Source organism: Mercenaria mercenaria, chromosome 11 (genome assembly GCF_021730395.1).
Source record: "Mercenaria mercenaria strain notata chromosome 11, MADL_Memer_1, whole genome shotgun sequence".
Classification (NCBI taxonomy): domain Eukaryota; kingdom Metazoa; phylum Mollusca; class Bivalvia; order Venerida; family Veneridae; genus Mercenaria; species Mercenaria mercenaria.
The window spans coordinates 38,438,313-38,459,496 of NC_069371.1; the positions used below are offsets into that span (position 1 = coordinate 38,438,313).

General features: G+C 36.9%; 2 protein-coding genes across 2 annotated transcripts; one reads left to right on the forward strand and one right to left on the reverse strand.

Moving 5' to 3' along the window:
- Nucleotides 1–207: 207 nt before the first annotated feature.
- LOC123532064 (uncharacterized) lies at nt 208–15,240 on the forward strand. Its single transcript, XM_045313413.2, has 4 exons — nt 208–380; nt 7,974–8,035; nt 14,345–14,541; nt 14,841–15,240. The coding sequence occupies exons 1-4, from the start codon at nt 358–360 to the stop codon at nt 15,021–15,023; spliced, it is 465 nt and encodes a 154-aa protein (XP_045169348.2). The 5' UTR covers nt 208–357; the 3' UTR covers nt 15,024–15,240.
- Nucleotides 3,517–6,848, reverse strand: LOC123532063 (uncharacterized). The gene has a single exon (XM_045313411.2). The coding sequence runs from the start codon at nt 6,740–6,742 to the stop codon at nt 3,812–3,814; it is 2,931 nt and encodes a 976-aa protein (XP_045169346.2). The 5' UTR covers nt 6,743–6,848; the 3' UTR covers nt 3,517–3,811.
- Nucleotides 15,241–21,184: the final 5,944 nt, after the last annotated feature.

A 21,184-nucleotide genomic window follows, 5' to 3' on the forward strand; every position in this document is an offset into this window, starting at 1 on the left:
ATTGAAACAATCCCAAAGTTTTTCATGTAAACATGTAAATTATTATAGTGATCTGTGTCAGGCAATGTGTCAAAATTGGCATTTCCACAGTCGTGACAGTGGTGTATGCGCAATAAATTTGAATATGATACATGTTGTAACAGGAACTACATATTATTTTTACCACGGCCTTGTGGAATTCTGCGATCATTTGATCTCCTACATTTGGCGTATATTGTGAGAAGCAGCAGAGATTGATACACGAAGCGTATTTTACAACGTAATTCAGACCATAAATATATAAGTATCAGAAAAAAGGATTAAAAAGTATAACATTATCAAAAAGGAATACATAAAAATTATATAAATCCAAAAACCATGCCGGTTGGAGGGGATAAAAGGTAAATGTTTTGAAAAGTTAAATAAAAACGATGTTGTGTACTCAGCAATCAACAAAATTTTGGGATTTGAAAAAAAAAAATTAATTTTATATGGACTCGCTTGGTATTGTAATATCTATAGCTGCATAGTTAAATAAAAACGATGTTGTGTACTCAGCAATCAACAAAATTTTGGGATTTGAAAAAAAAAAAATTTTATTTTATATGGACTCGCTTGGTATTGTAATATCTATAGTTGCAGTAAAAAACTATTAATTTATCATTATCCAATGTTTACGGGTTATAATTAAATGATTAATGATGTTAGCTTATACATTTTGGATTTTTTTTTTGTGGGGGAAGGGGGTGGGCAAGGATTTTTTTGCGATGATTTGAGATTTTAGTCAGCACAACAATTCTTTAATTAAGTAAACCTTCAGATTTTTTTTTTAAATAAATGATGTTCAGAAGCGGTTTTCTTTAACCTGTGTATATGTTAGAACATCTTTTGAAAAGCCTGATTCGGAGTAGGTAATGGGTGTTAGGAGAAAATATGCATATGTCGTTAAATTAAAGAATGAATGAAAATTACTGAGGCTATTTCATTTATTTTTTCTATGTAATGAAACAATGGAACAAACACATATACATGTAATTCTTTATAAGATTTTTTAGCTTATCTAAAATTTACAAAGTTATTCTACGCCAAATAATTAGTTGTGCGACATTACGATATAAAACCACTAAAACACGAAATGATGTACTTCGATCTTGAAAAAAAAAAGATTGTATCAGAGGCAAGTGTTTATTAGTCGGACAAACAGACAGGGGATTATACATGACTGCTTTCTTTATATTGATCTTACTAAACGAATTGAATAAAATGATAAAGTACAAGGCTCCCGTGTGGAAATATGCATGTGTGAGATTCGGTATATGCTTTTTACTGCTGAACCTTTATTTACCTGTGAATTCGGCCAACGTCTTTTCTAATTAAAACGACGTCAATGTGAAAAAAAAAATACAAAAGTGCTATACCAAAATGTGAAAATGCGTTCATTCGCGCTCAATACGTCAACAGTTTTGCTTAGTTTTATAAAAACGTGTTATTAAGAGTCCAAAATGCGTAAGAAGTATGTGAGAAACAGAAAGAATTCCAACCTTTATTTTTAATACATAGTAATGAAACTGAGCACAACGGCAAGACGACATGCGACCGTGCTAGAATGCCACACCCAACGAGGAAAGAGGAAATTACCCGATAAAGGCGTGACGGAACAGCATTGAAAATATCATTGTGTTCTAAAAGGAGGCAGATTATATTTGTTTATTTTATGTTTTTCGGTGGTTTATCGAAATATAACGGTGAATTATATCCTGATAAACTCACTGGCCACTCAGTGAAAATTATCAAATCTGATACCCGGATTAACGTCAAAAAGTTTACCGAGCGTACTGAAAGCCGGAAACAATATGACGATGACGTCGTTAAAATGACGTCATCTTTGCGATGCTTCCTGATAAAGTTTCCCGCAAATTTCGACATTTTATTGAAATAAACACAACAAAAGTAGAGTTTTAGACATAAAATAAACAGAAAAATTGTTGGTATCGATGTAATATCACGGTAATTTCACTCGTGAACACAAAAAGTTGTTATTTTCACTCGTGGCTGCGCCACTCGTGAAAATATCACTTTTAGTGCCCACTCGGTGAAATTATAACGTGATATTACACCGAAACCAACAATTATCCTCTATATCATCTGTAGCATTATCTCTAACTTCCAGTCAAGTGATATTAACTTTATAATTGACACTAAAAGGATTTTTTTTCTCGTTTTGCTTATTTTCATCTGTTTCCTTTTTGTTGTCGATACTTTTCTGTAAGAAATACGGTGAGTGGAGGGGAGGGGGTGGTTAATACGGTGGAAGAAGAGGGCGGTGGATAGAGGGGGTGCGGGGAGAGGGGTGGGTCCATGGCTTGGTTGTTAAGATCGTCAACTCCAATCACGTGTAGAATTCTTTCATGTAACGAAGACCTCCAGCTGCCGTACGGAAGCTCGGTGGTTCTACCCAGGTACTCGCTCGTGCATGGGATAATGTATAAGGGGACCTGGTGTCTTCCTTCATCCTAAAATGCTGGAAAGTCTCCAAATTACATATGATGGTGTGTCTGTGAGACGTTCAACCCAACAGAATAATAATGAAAATATTACTACGAATAATGATAGCAATAATAATAATGATGATTATTATAGCGCTTCAAACGCATAATAACATTTTCCCCACATCAACGTTTTAAGCTGTGTTATTATAAACACAGATAATAATGGAACTTTTCATGAATGTGAATTTTGCACCCCTTAAGAGCTTAATCGCTATAAATAATGCTTTGAACAAAGTTATGGCAACTTGAATATTTAAGCCCAAGTCCATGTTTCAGATACTTTGAGAATGTTAATGAATACAGCCTTGAGTGCCAAAGGTGTCGTGTTTTTAATTTGCCATCATTTTGTTTATAAGACATTCGGTATGAAGACTACTGAAATATTGCTCTACTTTCATCATGCAAAGTTTCATTGAACTCTATGCTAAGTGATCAATGGCATAGAACAGGGGAAATCTGGTATTTAAAAGTCTAGGGGTGGAGGTTTCTTGACTCAGAATCACTTGTCCCTCACCGATATAGGTTCGAAACACCTCGCGCGGGGTGTAGAACTCTTCTTGTGAGGAAATCCTCTAGCTGGCCCGTACTAAGTGCCCGACCATGAAACAAAGCTCTAGGGGTCATCTGGGGTTTTCCTGTACAATCAAAGGCTGTAAGATTCGCCATGTGACCTAATTGTTTTCTTTAAAACTACTTTTGTGCTCTTTTCCCTGTGCAGGCCCCGTGTTCACAAAACATTTTCAGTCCCAGCTGAGTTTGATTATGAACATTTTTTGTCTGTTATATCTAAACTGTATGTTTAAAACTAAATTTTATGTCAATAAGTTTTTTTTTTTCATGCAACTATTCAGTATTGATGGTCAGTTTCAGTTGGAATTTAAAGTTAAAGTTTTAGCAAAATCGATATTAAAATTTCAAACTCAAACTCAGCTGAGACCAAAAAATGTTTTGTGAACATGGGACTTGGATGTAAATAATGTAAAGAACGTTTTAAAGATCATTTTTATTGCCACAATTAAGCATTTCAATGTATATTTAGCAGACATTACTTTTTTTCACAGAATTTCGCTAAATGTTTTAACATTATTTTTTTTTAATTATCAGAAGAAGGAAATACCTTAGTTGTTTTCCCTGTGGATTTTGTTTGTTCTAGAAAATATCTATTTATCATTTTCCCAAAGGGTCGTTTCTACGGTAGCAGTTTTCTCGATAATTATGATCAAAAGTCATTAATATACAATATATGGCAATATACATAATAAAAGCTGACGCGCAATTAATTGCTAGTTAGACAAAATACATCCACTTATACCGTAAGATGGAGTTAACAGCGGTGCTATACCAGACACATGTTTGTCAGTGACTGTATCAATGCATTCAACGTTTGATAATGCGTGTCCCATGGCAGCAGAGCTCTCTCCTCCTATGATGTAAAGTTTAGAGTCCAGTGCGGCAGTCACAGCGTCGTGCCGGGGCACGTGTAATGCCTTGTAACCCTCCCAGCTGTTCGTTTCATCGATGTACCGAAATATTGAATCGAGGCTCAACGGTTCTCCATCACGTATCACGAATCCGCCGACCAAATACAGTACATCTGCAATCTCTACCATTGAAGAACCACATACTGCAACCGGAAGTGGATATCGAAATGTCCATTCATGAGTGCGAGGGTCATAAACTTCCATAGTGTTTAATGTAAGTTTTTCATCTACGTCCATCATGCCACCAGCAACAAATAATCGACCACGGTGCGCAGCGGCTGCCGCACCGACCCGGGCCTCGTGCATAGGACCTGCAAAACCCCATGAATTGCTGATCGGGTCGTAGGTTTCCATTGTTTTACAGCTCATGCCGATACAGTCTTCGCCGCCGATGACGTAAATAGTTCTATTTAATGTTACAGTTGCATGCCGACATCGGGCCGTTCTCAAAGAAGCAGTTCTTTCCCACTTATCATTTACAACATCATATCTATAGCAGTCTTTTATAGGGACAAAGCCATGGTCCTTCGGCAGTTGACCACCTATTACATAGAGACACCCATCCAGTAGAGCCACACCACTGTAATGCACTGGTACCGGAAGTCGTGACCTCAAACTCCAGGTATTTAAATCGGGATCAAACTGTTGAACACAATTATTTACACAGTCGTTATAAGAATCGTTATCATAAGCGCTTACACCGCCTACGACCATTATGACTTGAGGCATAGGCGGAGGTGGGAGGTCCGACGCCGGCTGCGACCTGACTGGTGATAACTCTATAAAGTTTCCGGTGACTTGATGACCCGCCTTGCAGCCAGGAATAGTTTCTAAACTCCTAAAACGTCGTTTTAAGGCTGCTGGTGAGTTGTTTCTCCTGTCCATTTGATCGTCTGGTGTTTGAATCTGGTCTGAAGAAACAGTTTTCTTGCTGTTCGGAAGTGACCGGCAACTTAGGACTGTTTCTTTCTGTTGTGCTTTCGGGAATCGGTTTGTGATAGAACTTACACGGTTTACTCCATGTCCGTAGTTCTCTTGCGTCTGATCATTTTCATGTATGTTATCATAGCTTTTGACTTCCGTTCGGGACTTGCTATGTTTATTTTCTGATGGTTTGTCAGTATGATCGAAGAAGTCTTTACAGTTAGCCAAATCATTCCGCGATATCTTTTTGTTGTTCACAGCAATGTTTGAGAACTTTTCTGAAAGTCGTTTCACAGACTGTGTTCTCTCTGCTTCTGCTTTTCTATTGTTTGTTCTTGATGTACTGTTTATATTTGAACTGTCTCTTGTCGTCTGCGTGTTGGTCGGTTCGTTGTGTGCAGCGTCTGATGTTTTAGAACGTGTTAAGCTAGCATTGATTTCAGAATAGACCTTTGATTTAGAATCACCGCGCCAACTTTGTTGTGCCCTCGGTAACCATTCCTCAGAATGAAAATTTTGCACCTCGTATTCCATGGATGTTGCGCTACATGAAGATCCTGCAGACTCTGAAGTTTCCGTATCCTGTTCTACTTCGGCTTCTTTGATGATTTTACCAGTTAGACTGGCGTTAGCTCTCGGTAAATTTTGAGAAATTCTAGAGCCACATTTAGCAGCTAAGGAAACTCGACTCGAAGATTTACTCTCTTCGAATAGAGCATGGTGTCTAAAAGCATTGTACAATATGTCCTTACACTCCGGTATTTCGAATATGAAGGTAACTGGTTCTACTTGCGCAACAATCTCTGAAGCAGGAATAAGACCGAATCGTATCAGACTTATTAGCGGAACTGCATATTTGATGCGCCTATTGCGTTTGTAGTCGATCCATTGTGCGCATGCGTGGAATATTTTGAGTTCGTTTGGTTCTGTGAGAATGTCGGAAGAAATGATGTCATAAATGTAATTAAAATCGCTTTCTAGAAATGAAGATGTTGTAACCAAAGTGGAGAAATGTTCGTGAACATATTTGTCAACTGCAGAAATCACACCATTAAGCCCATGTCTTTGTGCAACAGCTCGATTCATCACAGCGTTATTCAGGTTTATTTTCATCAAAAATTCTATGCACATATCTAACAGCTTTTTAACACCCAAATTTTGGCTAATCTCTAGCACTTCTTCAATATTGTCGGAGGTGATGTTCAATTTCGACGTGTAAAAGAAATCCAGCACTTCATCCATAACTTCTGCGCTAACGTTTGGGACGTCATATTGGTATATCGTCTGCTTTGGAGTAGCAAAGTGTTCACAACTAGCAGCCATCACGAGACGATGAACGTGGAACTGCATACCACCAGCAGTTATTATTACGTCACAGAGTTGTCCATTTTTCCACATCTTGTATATATTTCTTGACAAAGTACTCGTTTTGCTTGATGATCCCGAACTTACATCTGAGGAAATAATTGAATTGTTTGTAACATTAGGCTTGACTAAATTACCTTGTGACAACGACCTTCTGTTTACCGCTTCATTACTGCGCGCTACTGGTTTAACAACATATGCTCTGTTTTCGCTATGTCGCCGAAAATGGTTCTCACGCTTTCTGACATTACTGAATTCTGGACAGCTTCTTCGCACCGCAGTATTTTGTGCCGAATTTTGTATAAAACGTCTTGTTTTAGGGGTCCCACCGACAGATTTTGACTTCGATATATCTCTTGTAGGAATTTCATCATAAGCAAGTTGTTCTCGTCTAGTTCTTACTTTTGTCGGTGTTCCTGGAGTTCTTGCTCTTGCTCCGCTCATATTTTATATGTTTTACATGTTTCTCGTAGATTTTCAGCTAGTAGGACCTATCCGGCGGACATGTTTTTTTTTTTTGTGTGTTGTTTTGGGACGTCGTTGGAAACATCCGGTTAATCAATGACGTAATTTAGACATATGCGACGCTTTCGAACGTAACGTATTACTGTTCGATTACTGTTACGTAAAACAGTTTCTTTTGATATTTATGACGTCCGCCTACTTCTCATTCAATATTTTTCGAATTCTCGGTTAACTTTTATTATTGTACTCTCATTTCTGTGTATATTTGATGAGTATTATTAAGTGTACCTCAGAACTTTTAACAATACATCATGTGGTAGGCCCCTGAATAACAAAATGAGGATTTAATATTAAGGTTGAAATGCTTTCGGTACAGAAAAAAATGTAGACCTACAGATATAAATTTTCAACAGTGGGCAAAATAGACACTAAGTAAATATTATTTATTGTGAGCAGGGGTGCAGTTACTGCTGAATTGTAAGGATATCAATAAAAAAATAACACTTAGTAGGCCTAAATTCTTTGACAAAGAAATAAAATTCTAAAATGGATGTCAATTTTGGTGGTGGCGGGTTGTGGGTTGGGGATGGGAGATAGAGTTTTTTTTAATGAGATATCTTTACATATCACACTGCTCTAGTCGGTCGGTATAGTGGCGGAAATCATTACTGTCCAATATATTTTTTTATTTTACTATATTTTTTCAAGAAAAAAAATATATTTAATTAAGTATGTTCGTGTATCCGTTAAAATTAACTAGCAAAATCTTTACTATATATATATTTTTTAATTTTAACTCGTCATTTTCTTTGTAGATGTTTTGTGCTTTACATGATGCCATCAATTATCAGAAATTAGAAAACAAAATATAAAAAATACCCCATCAAACAGTTTTAAAAAAGTTGGCTGATAATTTAGAAATTAGTTTATAACGGCCTTATAGAATCACAATTTGCACTAGTATATCTTTTACTTACAATATGCTATAGAACCTGATTGTAAAAATGTATGTGTCTGTCTGTCTTATTGAGAGTTTCAAGTACAAAAGCTTAAAAACATTTTTTGTTTTGTTTTATTTATAAGGTGTTTAAGTTTTATGTTTCGAAAGAAACCATAAATTTAAAAAAGTCAATATGATAGTGTATTTTTTTTTCTATGGAGGGTCAGAAATATCAAGTTAAAGTTGATGTTTCTTTTTCTAATATTGCAGCAACAATTTTAATGACATTGACAGGATAGAAAAAGCTGAGGACAGCGGCGACGACTGGAAAGGTAAACCATTCTTTTGTCAGTAACAGTAACCCGGTCTGTAACCTTAGTTCTCTCTCCTGACGCTCAGTCCACAGACTGAAATGAAATGAGTGATAATTATGCCACGTGGTGGACAAGGTCAATAGTAGAATCTCTTAATTAATTTGTAGAAAATAAGTCTTGAAAGCTTTGAATGATTTTGTTTTAGGAAGTTCGAATTCTTCCGCAACTGCTTCTAGTTTAATAAAGTTTCTATCTTATTTAAATGTAATAATGAGTTTCTTCCGGTCTGTTATTTACAAAATTACATAGATAAAATAATTAATACATACTTAAATATATTAGGCCTAGGACCACACTTAGGAAATGAAAACAAGGTCTTTGCTGACAGGTGAACTTGCAGCACAGGTAGATTAACTCTACAGTAGCTATAATTTTCATTGTTTTGATTAACCCTTATCATGCTGAACCCGCTTGATTCTACCTTTGCGACCAGTGTAGATCCTGTCGGGACCAGTTGCAATGCTTTATCGTCATCTGAAGATCTATCTTTCAGGAATAAAGTCTCTTCGCTGGACCAGCTCCTCTGCCTAACTGTGAACCTCTCTGTCTCTGTCTCTTTGTCTCTCTGTCTCTCTGCCCGGTGGGACTCAAACTCCGGAGGCGAACGCTCTACCACTGAGCTATCATGGCACACGATTCCACTTTCAGTGAAGTAATTTTGTCTAATGGCAGAGCGTACGCCTCCAGTGCGGAAGGTCGCGGATTCGATCCCTAGTCCCGTACCAAGGATGTGAAAAATGGTACCAGTTGCTCTCTTAATATATGCTCAGCATTATGCGGATAGAACAGGCTCTTCTCTCAAACTCGTAATCTCGCATGAATGAGATGTGGAGACTGATGTCTAAATTGGTAGAATTTGTTTCAGGATTCACCTTAAATTAATTAGTATAAAAATAGTAATTTTGTATCGGATATAGGATCCGATAATATACTATTTTCGTGCTGATTATATATCTAAAGGGGAGCAGTTGTAATCGATGAGCGTCGATGAATATTTCTGGTAAAATCAAGCAAATCCTCATATCATAAAATTACATTTGAACGAACTTCCAAAATGTTTAAAACATGTTAAAGTAACTTCTCACGAAATTAAATCGACACCGAGCCGCATTCTAGCTTTTTTTTTTTTACAAATTTTAAATGTAGAAAAAAATCCAGGCGTTCAAAATCAATCTAGAAAGTTTAGTACAGTTATTGATAAGGAAATCAATGTTCTACTTAATATGTTCACATCAAAAAAACAAATATATTGCATTAAAAGGAAGTCCATTAAATAAATGTTCCGTGCATATTGCATTCTGGAAACTGTTTTATGTTTATAAACTCGCATGGTTTATGAATATTTTCCCGAAGATGCCACAGGTCCATGGGGACTTACTTTCCATTTCATTTCATTTCATTGTTCAGTTTAGCGGTTTTCATATATTGCTGTATGAAAGGTATTGAAACTAAACTGTTGATTTCCTAGTAATACGAAATCTCTCGTCACATTACAAACACCCACTGAAGCTTTCAGTTATTATACCTTACGATATAGGGGGTATATAGGAGTTTGTCGGTCGGTCGATCGGCCCGTTGGTTTTCATGGTTTCCGGAAGGCTTGACAGATTTAAATAAATTTTGGTACACAGGTGTAACATCATAAAATACAGGTCAAGTTCGACTTTGCCTAGTAACTCATGGTTTTCGGACAATAACTCATGAACGGCTTGACAGATTTAAATGAATTTTGGTACACAGGTGTAACATCATAAAATACAGGTCAAGTTCGACTTTGCCTACAAACCCTACAAACCACCATTATTTGTCGTAGTTATGACCCCTTTCCAACTTAAAATTTGCCAAGTGACTCATGGTTTCCGGACTATAACTCATGAAAATTTGACAGATTTAAATGATTTTTGGTACACAGGTGTAACATTATAAAATACAGGTCAATTTCGACTTGGACTACAAAACACCATTTTTGACGTAGTTATGGTCCCGTTCCAACTAAAAATTTGCCAAACTCATGGTTACCGGACTCATGAAAGATTTGACAGATTTAATTTTGATACACAGTTAAACAACTTAAATTTCACCTTCCTGTGGCCATTTTTTTTGTGGTTGCCATACTTCTGTGACAAGGCCGTATTATGGGGGTATTATTCGTCACTCCTGTGACAGTTCTAGTTAGACCCGTAATGGCAATGGGACTACGTTTCCTCATATGGTGTTTCGGCTTTTTCGGACTTTAACGTAGCTGATAGGAGCCCATGCCTTTCTGTTCCGGAGAATGCCGTAATTGAACGGAAAATGTCGCCATGATTGTCTTTACGTGAACACGGATATGGGTTTTAGTGACTATCATATAGATATTCTCTATTTTGTCAAAACATTCCAAACGTCTTTGATAGAACTAATATTACTTCTTAAAAATATTTTAAAGAACACGTATTTTCCCTTGTACGTATTTCCGAAAAGAAACTGGTACAAAAAGTGGTCAATCCGATTTTGTCAATGCCACAAAACCTATTATGAGTTATGACTGATAAATATCACTGATAAGTATTCGTCGACTACTTGATACATATATATTTACTAATGATGTGTTTTAGAAACCGTGGTTGCCCAACAAAGATAGAGCTCTTTCATCTTGAGAATAAATTTAGTAAACCTACATTGAATAAAGATGAAAGGAACAAGCCTTGAAAGATTTGCATTTACCATTAGTTCAATAGAAATTATAGTTCTTAAAACGAAGGCTATACCTATCTCTGTTCTATGTCAATGCTGTTGTAAACGCCTTTTTTTGAGGAAATCTATTTCTAAAAATAATTATTTCATCATTAAACATTTCACAAAAGCCCCGTTTCAGGCAAAGTTTTATTTTGCATAATGAACTCTTTTGGGTATTGATCAACTGTATTTTACTTTGAAATATCCATACTTTAAATCTTTCAGACTTAAAAGCTTGGAACGTAACCAAGCAAAGGATAGCAGACTCAGTTTGATAGAGCCAAACATGTAAAGTTCAACAATCCTCCGAAATGACCGGAGTCAGAAAATGAGCCGCACCATAAGAAAACCAACATAGTGCATTTGCGACCAGCATGCATGGATCCAGACCAGCGCATCCGCGCAGTCTGGTCAGGATCCATGCTGTTCGCTAAGGGTTTTTTCTAATTGCAGTAGACTTTGAAAGCGAACATCATGGATCCTGACCAGAATGCGCGGATGCGCAGGCTTGTCTGGATCCATGCTGGTCGCAAATGCACTATGTTAGTTTTCTCTCATGGTGCGGCTCAAATACTGTTGAGCGGAAAAAACATTCATATTTTCCAGTTGCTAAAAAATAGGGGTTCCATTTATTCGTAAAAGTCAGCCTAAACAAATGGACTCTATTTATATGGTCTTTGATAAAGGCTGTGATATTGCAGAGAATTTCCTTTGCAGATAATTAAACATCAAACTAGTATAACATTTTGTCCATACTCTAAAACATTTGCTATTACTTTTATTGAGCAAACCCTTCGGAACAGCACCTGCCCTTTTTCCGGGGTTACTGTCTTGTTTCATATATTTGAGTGTATATTTACTAATATTTCTTAAAATGATTTTTAACGGTTTTCATTGTTGGTTACACATTGTTAGGGTCAAGGTCGCTGTTATATTTAAGTTGAAATACCTTAATTCTAAGGCTCTCAAACTTGGTAGAAATGTTTCAGGATCCTATTGTTGAAAACTGATAAATAAGACATCATTTATTATCGTATATTTTCTTCTGCTTCATGAGTTATTATTATTATTATTATTATACCGGATTCCTTCCTGAATTTCATACGACTTCAGGAAAATAATCGATACTAGATGGCGCTTTGTCAAACCAGAAGACTAAAACTCTTCTATCACTTTGGTTTTAAAGCAGCATGCCTCCAGATCGTTCGACAACAAAAAAATATATATTTTTTAGATATCTTGAAATAAATGCTATATTTCTTAAGAAGGCTTTAAAACTTTTAAAATGACTGACAAACTTTATGTTACGGAAACACATGAGAATTTGCTGTTTTTACTACTTTTTACGATGAAAATCGAAAAGCGTTTGTCACGCTTTTACGCCAGGTAAACTGTCTCGATTATAAATATCTATAGTTGGAAGTCATTATTCATTACTTCTGCTATAGCGTTATTGGTTACGACGACGGGAAAATGTCTTTAATGCCGCGGCGGTCCGGGGTTCGATTCCCGGCGCGGTCATATTTTTTCTTGATTTGGAACTTTTAAAATATTTTAGAAACAAAAATTCATATTCTAATGTTCATAATATGACCAAACTTCAATTTGAAAGAAAGATTATTTAGTTAATCAAATATGGAGGCATGCTGCTTTAACACGTAATTTACAAGCATGATAATCGTAACTATAAAAATAATAATGGGCAATGCATGTGTAGTCATATTCTCGTTTTTCACTTTATTGTCTTTTTTTTTTAAATCTCTTTATTGTCTCTGGAGACGCTCTCGGTTATTGAACACTATATCTTATTTTATTGTTTGGAATTCGAACTCCAGTTCATAACAGGGAATAGAAACAGTGATTAAAGTTCAAGGAAGCAGTGTATTATTTCTTTGTTTTATTAAGGAATTAATCGGTAGGCAATGGATAGTCTGAATTTCTGGGTAAACTATACCAGTAGACCAGTTAAGGTGAAACTTTGACAAGATACTCAACAAACATGCAAAGGGTGACGAGGCAGCTCTGAATGATACAAGATCGCCCCTAAAAGTCATAGCAAATTATATTCATTTGTGATGTTTCGTTTTAAATTACCAAATCTTGCCGTTGACGTGTCTGCTGCCCGCCATCACAACACGACAGAACGACGAAAGTTAATAACACAGCACGGTCGCGAAATGGCATATTTTTGTTGCTTTTGTTATCCCCCGCCGATGGTATTGAAGTGGCGTTGTCCGTCCGTCACGTCCGTGCGTGCGTGTGTGCGTGCGTCCGTCCGCAGCCATTTCTTAGTAACTATCAGGTAGAATTTCATGAAACTTGAAATAAACATGAACCAACATACTGAGATGATGCCCGTCAAGTTTTTATCTGGGTCCGCCCCTTTTTTCCAGAGTTATGGCCCCTGAAATAGTCAAAAATGCACAATTTTGTCCGTCCACAGCCATTTCTCAGTAACTAGCAGGTGGAATTTAAACATGAACCAATACTGCGATGATGCCCGTCAAGTTTTTTTTTGGATTGGTCAATTTCCCTTAGAGTTATTGCCCTTGATTTAATGAAAAATGCACGTCTGCAGCCATTTCTCAGTAACAAGCTGGTAGAATTTCATGAAACTTGAAATAAATATGAACCAACATACTTCGATGATGCCCGTCGGTTTTTTTTTAACTGGTCAATTTTCCTTAGAGTTATTGCCTTTTAATTGTTTAAAAATCCACAGATATGTACGTAACAAACCAACCAATTGGTAGAATTTCATTAAACTTCTTTCATTCTTTTCCATGAACATTTATTATAAACATGTGAAGTTGTGTAGCCACACCTGGTTACCACCTTGCCTTGGTCACACCCCCCCCCCCTCCCAACCCCCCCCCCCCCCTCTAATTTTTTTTTCATTCCTTTTTTTAATTTTGTTTTCAAAGTTGTACCGTTCCCCCACCTCACTCCTCCACCCAGTCATGCCCACCACCCCGATCATGCACCCCCACCCCACCTACCCCATTTTTTAAAATTTTTTCCACCAATATTTATAATCAACATGTGAAGTTTTGTACCCTCACCCGGTCACCCCCGCTGCCCTCCCCCCCCCCCCCCAAAAAAAAAAAAAAAATCATTTTCTGGTAAATTGATTTTGACTAATGAAATTATTTGCTTCTTAGTAACATCCTTAACTTTTTGCCGGATATATTTTTTTGCCATTCTTCACCACAAACCCTTTCGGCGGGGGATACCATTTCATCGAATTTGCTTGTTGCCCTTTTTTCGTCTTGTCCTTGTGGTTGCGGGGACACCATCGACAGCAAAAGAAAATTGTGCTGCATTGTCGTTCTGTAGATGACTGGGTTATAAAACGATATACTGTGAAATCGCTGCTTTGCTAACGCTTGTTGAGCTTGTTTGTTTCTTGTGTTAAGGAATCCTCGAAAAAGATTGTTATGAAATAGGTGAATCTAATATTTCACCTGAAGCCAAATTGAATTTATTGATTAAACGTTATGTATGCTTGAAGTATACATGATGTACATATAAGATACATATCTATTGCAGTTGGATACTCGAACACTGCGTACCAGTCAGAGAAGCCTCCCCTAGCGTCTACATCGAGCGGCGCGCCGAGCGAGCACAGTAGTGAGCCGAGTGACCAACCACCACCGTATGAGTCAGCCGTGGTCCCAGTCAGTGAGAAAGGCAAAGGAATTGAAGCATTGGAAGATCAAGATGACGACGAAAAGATTTTAAATGTGGTGGGTATCACGTTCCGAGTTGGACCATACTTAAGCGACCGAATTTTTTCCTTTATAGAATATGAATGACTGCTGGTGTTATGTTCAAAAATCACAACACGGAACATAAGTACAACTTTGGTTCGCACTCGTGACCTTGAACTTGTTAGCCTAACGTTGAGATATCCAGAGGCAAGATGTTCGCATATAAACAGTTCATCAGAGACAATAAATACATTGGTATATATAAGTATACTTACATAAACAAAATGCGCACACTTTATAGCCAACTGATTTTTTCTTTGTTCTCTTTTATCTAGCTTCGTGAAATTGTGAGAAAATGCACACTAGCTAATCCCATGAAGAGGCCTACAGCGAAAGAAGTTCTTAAAATGATAGAAGAGGTGGCACCGCCGGAATTACTGTCTGAAAAATTCAACATTTCCGACGACGAGGAGGAGGAAGAAGAGGAGGAGGACAGCATGGCAAAGAAGATTAAATAATGTTTATTTCCGGACTTTTTTTTTCGTGTTTTTGTGATTGTTGTGTTCAGTTTAGAATTACGTTTTAATGTGAAACAGAAGTCTGTTTTATCTACTAATTTATATTTCATCCAACCACTGTTCCCTACCGTTTTTATTTTTGCTTAGAGTAGAAAAAGATTCGTTAAACTAAGTGTGCCGAATCAATAGTATAAAGTATAGTAAAGTGTTAATTCGTCTGGGTTTTTTTTTGTTCTTGGAACTTTAATTTTGCTTTGCTGTTGTTAAATTCATGTGATCACAGATTGTAATGTGACTTTGAGTGAATACGTCTCCTACGGCTAAAGACAGCTCAACAAAATTTCAAAGGTAAACATATTCTATTCTTACATGACTCGCTTTGATTTCCAGTTAAACAAAGAAGGAAATCAAGCTCTGTATATTTAACAAATAATCAAGGCATTCGAGTGGTTTATCGTCAGATTTACCACGATTCAGAGTTCAGATACGTAGGAATTGAACCACGAGGGCGTTAGCCCGAGTGGTTAAATACTGAAGCATCTGAACGATGAACCGTGGTAAATTAGACGATAAATCACAAGAAGGCCTTGATTGTTTTCATTCTAACATGCTCATTGAAATATTTTAATAAATATTATGCTGGGCTTCATTTACGCGAGGAGTAATGTATCGGACGTCATGCGGCAATTTGACGTCATAATGCTCTCGCGCGTCAACAGTTGTTTATCGTAGAATATACATTGCTTGATTTTCTTCTTTATTTAACTGGAAATCAAATTGAGCCATGTTAGAATTGACGATAAACAACGGTTGACGCGCGGACCGATAAGAGAGCATTATGACGTCAATTATGACGTCAAATTGCCGCATGACGTCCGATACATTACTCCTCGGGTAAATGAAGTCCAGCATAAAATAAATTAAAGTATTTCAATGAGCATATCAGAATGAAAACAATCAAGGCTTTCTTGTGATTTATCGTTCAGATGCTTCAATATTTAACCACTCGGGCTAACGCCCTCGTGGTTCAGTTCCTACGCATCTGAACTCTGAACCGTGGTAAATCAGACGATAAACAACTCGAAGGCCTTGATTATTTATTGAATATATAAAAATTGCGTCAAACAAAATGTTTTATCATTTTAGAGTCTCAAGTTTCAGACTTTAACTGTTGATGAATACGGGTTTTTGCTGTACCTCGTCATACTTGGATTTTATTTTACAATTTTATCGAAAAGTTATTACCTCACTTGTCTATTTACCTTTATACTGATATATGAAGATGTTAAAACATGAAAAACTCAGTAATCTAGGTGCTCTCTTGCAATTAGGACCAGCTGGACAGTGGTTATAACGATTCAGTACAAATTACGAGGAAACATCCAACCAAGCTGTGTATTTTTTGCTACCCATTTGCATTTTTTGTTGAAAAAATAATTAAAATCAAATAATCAAAGCACAATATGTCAGAGGATTAATGCGTGCGTGTGTACATAGATTTTGCTTTTCATGCTTGAACACCGTTGTGCCTAATATTAATATTATGGAGAGAAAATTCGTTTGATAATGTAATTTTCCAAGATGCTTTTTTTTGTAAAAAGGAACGTCAATGGCAATGAAGAACCCGGTAACTTCCCTTTACGTAAATATTGAATTGAGCATTTTATTATAAAGGTGGCGTCGCCCACAATGTTCTTTACACGATTGCTTGACGGATCTTCACCAGAAGTACAAGACTTATAGAATATAAGCTTTTTACGTGAAGCATTGGCAAGTGATCCACCGTCAACTTTATTAAAGCCGGAACTCAGATTCAACGGTGTGTACGTTGTTACATAAGAAATACTTCGTAAGACTGTTCTCAAGAAATGTTGGATATCTCGAAATGAGATTGACCCTTCTTACGTTATATATTCATGGTCAAGGTCTGGCGACTTACGGCAATGATAGCTTCCTTAACTTTATATACATTTCTTATCTTGAAATTTTTTTTTGTAGTTGTTATTTTTTACGGCAGTCAATTTAGGACGTTCTTCCATGAAACGAAAAGATTGCGTTACCTTTCATTTGTAAAACATTAAAGACAAAAAACGGTAACAGAACTATGTTTTAAATGCATACATTTTATCAAGTTTTATCTTTTTCTTCTTTCTCTAGAATTCCATTTTTGTTTATATGTGTTTTCTCTCTAAATTATACATATCAACCTAGTAGCATTCGATTTGGTTTAAGACTTTAAACACGACCCGATTTATTTCCCAATAGCTAGGAAGTATGATGTTATTATACAACAATAGCACTGTTTGCACGGCACGTCATAGAGTCAAACGTCTATGATGTAGACAGTAATTCATGATTATTGCATATGTTACTAAATATAGTAACAAATTTGCGCTGGATTTAAACGTATATGAGCAGCGTTAGGCCGATATTTGCGTTCCTGTGAGCTGGTGTGCCTGGTATCGATATCAGGCACACTTCCGGGCGTGCCAAAAATCCATATCAGGCACACATCCGGCTGTTCAAAACATCAAGACTTTATACTTCCACTGGCAGAATGTCAAGTATATACGAACTAACACTAATTTTAAAAAGAATACATTGTATGAATACATAATTTCGCAAGCTTCTTCTTCTATGGTGGTTGAATAAGACGGACACAAGAAACTATGGCACTGAAATGCATGAATTAAACGTTTGAAAGGAAATGACGTCAGCGTCATCAGAAAACGTTGACGTTCCCGCGCATTACATAAACATCCAACACGTTGTGTAACATGGAATTGTTTTAATGTTGTTATTACTTTAACAGTATAGTGGAACATATGCAATAAAAAGGTTATAAAACAGGGCTGGTGTGCCTTAAGGCGATATTGGCATACTAGACCGGTATTAGCCCTCGGGCCAGTACCTCTCGTGCGTATGACATATCATCTTGTGCGCACGACATCTTATCCCGATTGCACGACATCTGATCTCGTGCGCAAGACATCTTATCTCAAACGCACGACATCATATCTATATATATCAAGGCCCTTTGTGTGTATTTAGGTAATCAATAAAACATACGGACAAGTAGATACTTAGGGTCCCGCCTATTCAGATGTTTTTTAAACTTCTCACAAGTACAAGTTTATCACATCATTTTGGGAGAGAAGTGCACATAATTAATCATCTTCAAAATTAAACGAACATAATCAATGATGCCTACTGCATATTAGAATAGCAACAAATCGCAGTTCGACTGAGAGTATAAATTTGCGCATTGTCAGAAAAGTTATAAAATTGCATGCATGAATTATGGGGAAACACGGAAATTCTTTGATATATGGACGAAGCCTACATACTAAATCTTTTTTTTCAAGGACTTAAATTTATTCCTTCGCATCATCACTGAATTTTTGCTGCCTTTTTTTTATCAGTTTGTGTATTTAAATTACAACCCTGCAAACACGTGAAACTGTTGTAAGTATAATCGAAACAAAAGCAAAAACGGTGGCAGTCGTTACATATTAATGTTTTTACTGATGATCTTAATTCACACAAAGGGCCTTAATATATATAGATAAGATGTCGTGCACTCAAGATAAGATGTCGTGCTCATGAGATAAGATGTCATGCGCTCGAGGTAAGATGTTATGCGCACGAGCTAAGATGTCAATCATCAAGATAAGATGTTGAGCGCTTGAGAGGTCGTGCGCACGAGATAAGATGTTGAGCGCTCGAGATAAGATGTTGATCGCTAGAGAAAGATGTTGGTCGCTCGAGATAAGATGTCGTGCACACGAGATAAGATGTCGGGCGCTCGAAATAAGTTGTTGTGCGCACGAGATAGGATGTCGAGTGCTCGAGACACAATGTCGTGCGCCCGATATAAGATGTCGTGCGCACGAGATAAGATGTCGAGCACTCGAGGTAAGATGTCGAGAGCTTGAGATAAGATGTCGAGCGCTTGAGATAAGATGTCGTGTGCTCGAGATAAGATGTCATGCCCACGAGATAATTCAATTACAAAAAAAATGCATGTCCTAAACATACCACCGTAAAAACGTGTTTCAATTATTATAATTATGTTCACGTCTTGTATACTCTTTTTTGTTTCTGTTCTCTTCAAAGTTGTATTTATTTATTTTTTTATTCTCTTATATCTGTCTTATACTGAATTAATTAAAAATCTAAATAATTAAAAACCCTTGTTTTCATTTTTCATGGTTTTTAAAGGAACCTTGAGAGCAAAGGGTAATAGTCAGTATATGTTTACCACACTGATAGATGTTGAAGAAGCCTATCCAGAATGTTATGGGACTTCAAACCAAATTGAAATTAATGAGAGCATAGCTTTTAGATTTTTTTACAGCATTTTCTAAAAATCTCATATCACATTTAGACATCCCAAAACAATGAAAACAGACTACTATTAATACAAGAGGGAAAATAATAGCTCTAAGTGTCCAAGAAATGAGAAATTGTTTGTTGGGTTTAACGTTATAGGTCATATGGCGACTTTCCAGCCTTTATTGCAGAGGAAGACTCCGGGTGCCCCTCTGTGCATTATTTCATCACGAGTGGGAACATGGGTACAACCATCGACCTTCCGTAAGCCGGCTGGATGGCTTCCTCACATGAAGAATTCAAGCCCCGAGCCTCAGTGAGGCTCGAACCCACATCAGTGAGGAGCAAGTAATTCGAAGTCAGCGACCTTAACCACTTGGCCAAGGTGAAATGCAATACAAATTGATAACTCTAAATGGGAAATTATAAAACAAATATGAAAACCAAATGATATCTCTAACTGGCCAGTAATAAAACAAGAGGACCATGATGGTCCTGAATCGCTCACCTGTCCCCACATTGCCCAATTTTGAACTGAGTATGACGAAATTTTTTCTATTATTTGACACAGTGACCTAGTTTTTTAGCTCATGTGACCCAGTTTTGAACTTAACCTAGATATCATCAAGGTAAATATTCTCACCAATTTTCATGAAGATCTCGTGAAAAATATGGCCTCTAGAGAGGTCACAAGGTTTTTCTATTATTTGACCTAATGACCTAGTTTTTGACGGCACGTGACACAGTTTCGAACTTGGTCTAGATACCATCAAGATGAACATTCTGACCAATTTTCATGAAGATCCATTGAAAAATATGGCCTCTAGAGAGGTCACAAGGTTTCTCTATTTTTAGACCTTCTGACCTAGTTTGGACCGCACGTGACCCAGTTTCGAACTTGACCTAGATATCATCAAGATGAACATTCTGACCAACTTTCATAAAAATCCCATGAAAAATGTGACCTCTAGAGTGGTCACAAGCAAAAGTTTACACACGCACGCACGGACGACGGGTGATCTCAAAAGCTCACCTTGTCACTTTGTGACGGGTGAGCTAAAAATATTTGAAAAGCTAATGAAACAAACGGTAGCTTTAAATGAGCCGCACCATGAGAAAACCAACATAGTGCATTTGCGAGCAGTATGGATCCGGACCAGTCTGCGCATCTGTGCAGTCTGGTCAGGATCAATGCTGTTCGCTTTCAAAGCCTATTGCAATTAGAGAAACCGTTAGCGAACAGCATGGATCCTGACCAGATTGTGCGGATGCGCAGGCTGGTCTGGATCCATACTGGTCGCAAAATCACTATGTTGGTTTTCTCATGGTGCGACTCAAATGTATTTTAGGCGGGAAATCAAACTGTAACCAAATGATGTCTCTAAACAGCCAATAACATGAAAATTATATGAAAATTACCGTGGCAGACCTCTTATTGTCCAGTAGGTAAGATATTACATGATAAGAGGTGGGAAATACTTGAAAACTGTATGGTGTCTTTAAATGTCCAACACGAATCTTTTGAAATAATAATAGCTCTACATGTCCAATATTAGGGAAATCATTTAAAAAACCAAATGAAAGCTCTAAATGTCCAGTAAGTTGGAAATTATACAAAAACCACACATCCGTTTTTTGTCCAATAAGTGAAAAATTTTCAAACTATATATGCTCTAAATGCCAAGTCTGTGAGAAACCATAAAAAAAATAATTTGAAAATGAAATAATAATCCTACATATCCAATACGAGGGAAATCCTATTAAAACCACATAATAGCTCTAAATTCAATACATGGAACATCATAATAACAAAGGTTATCTAATGACAG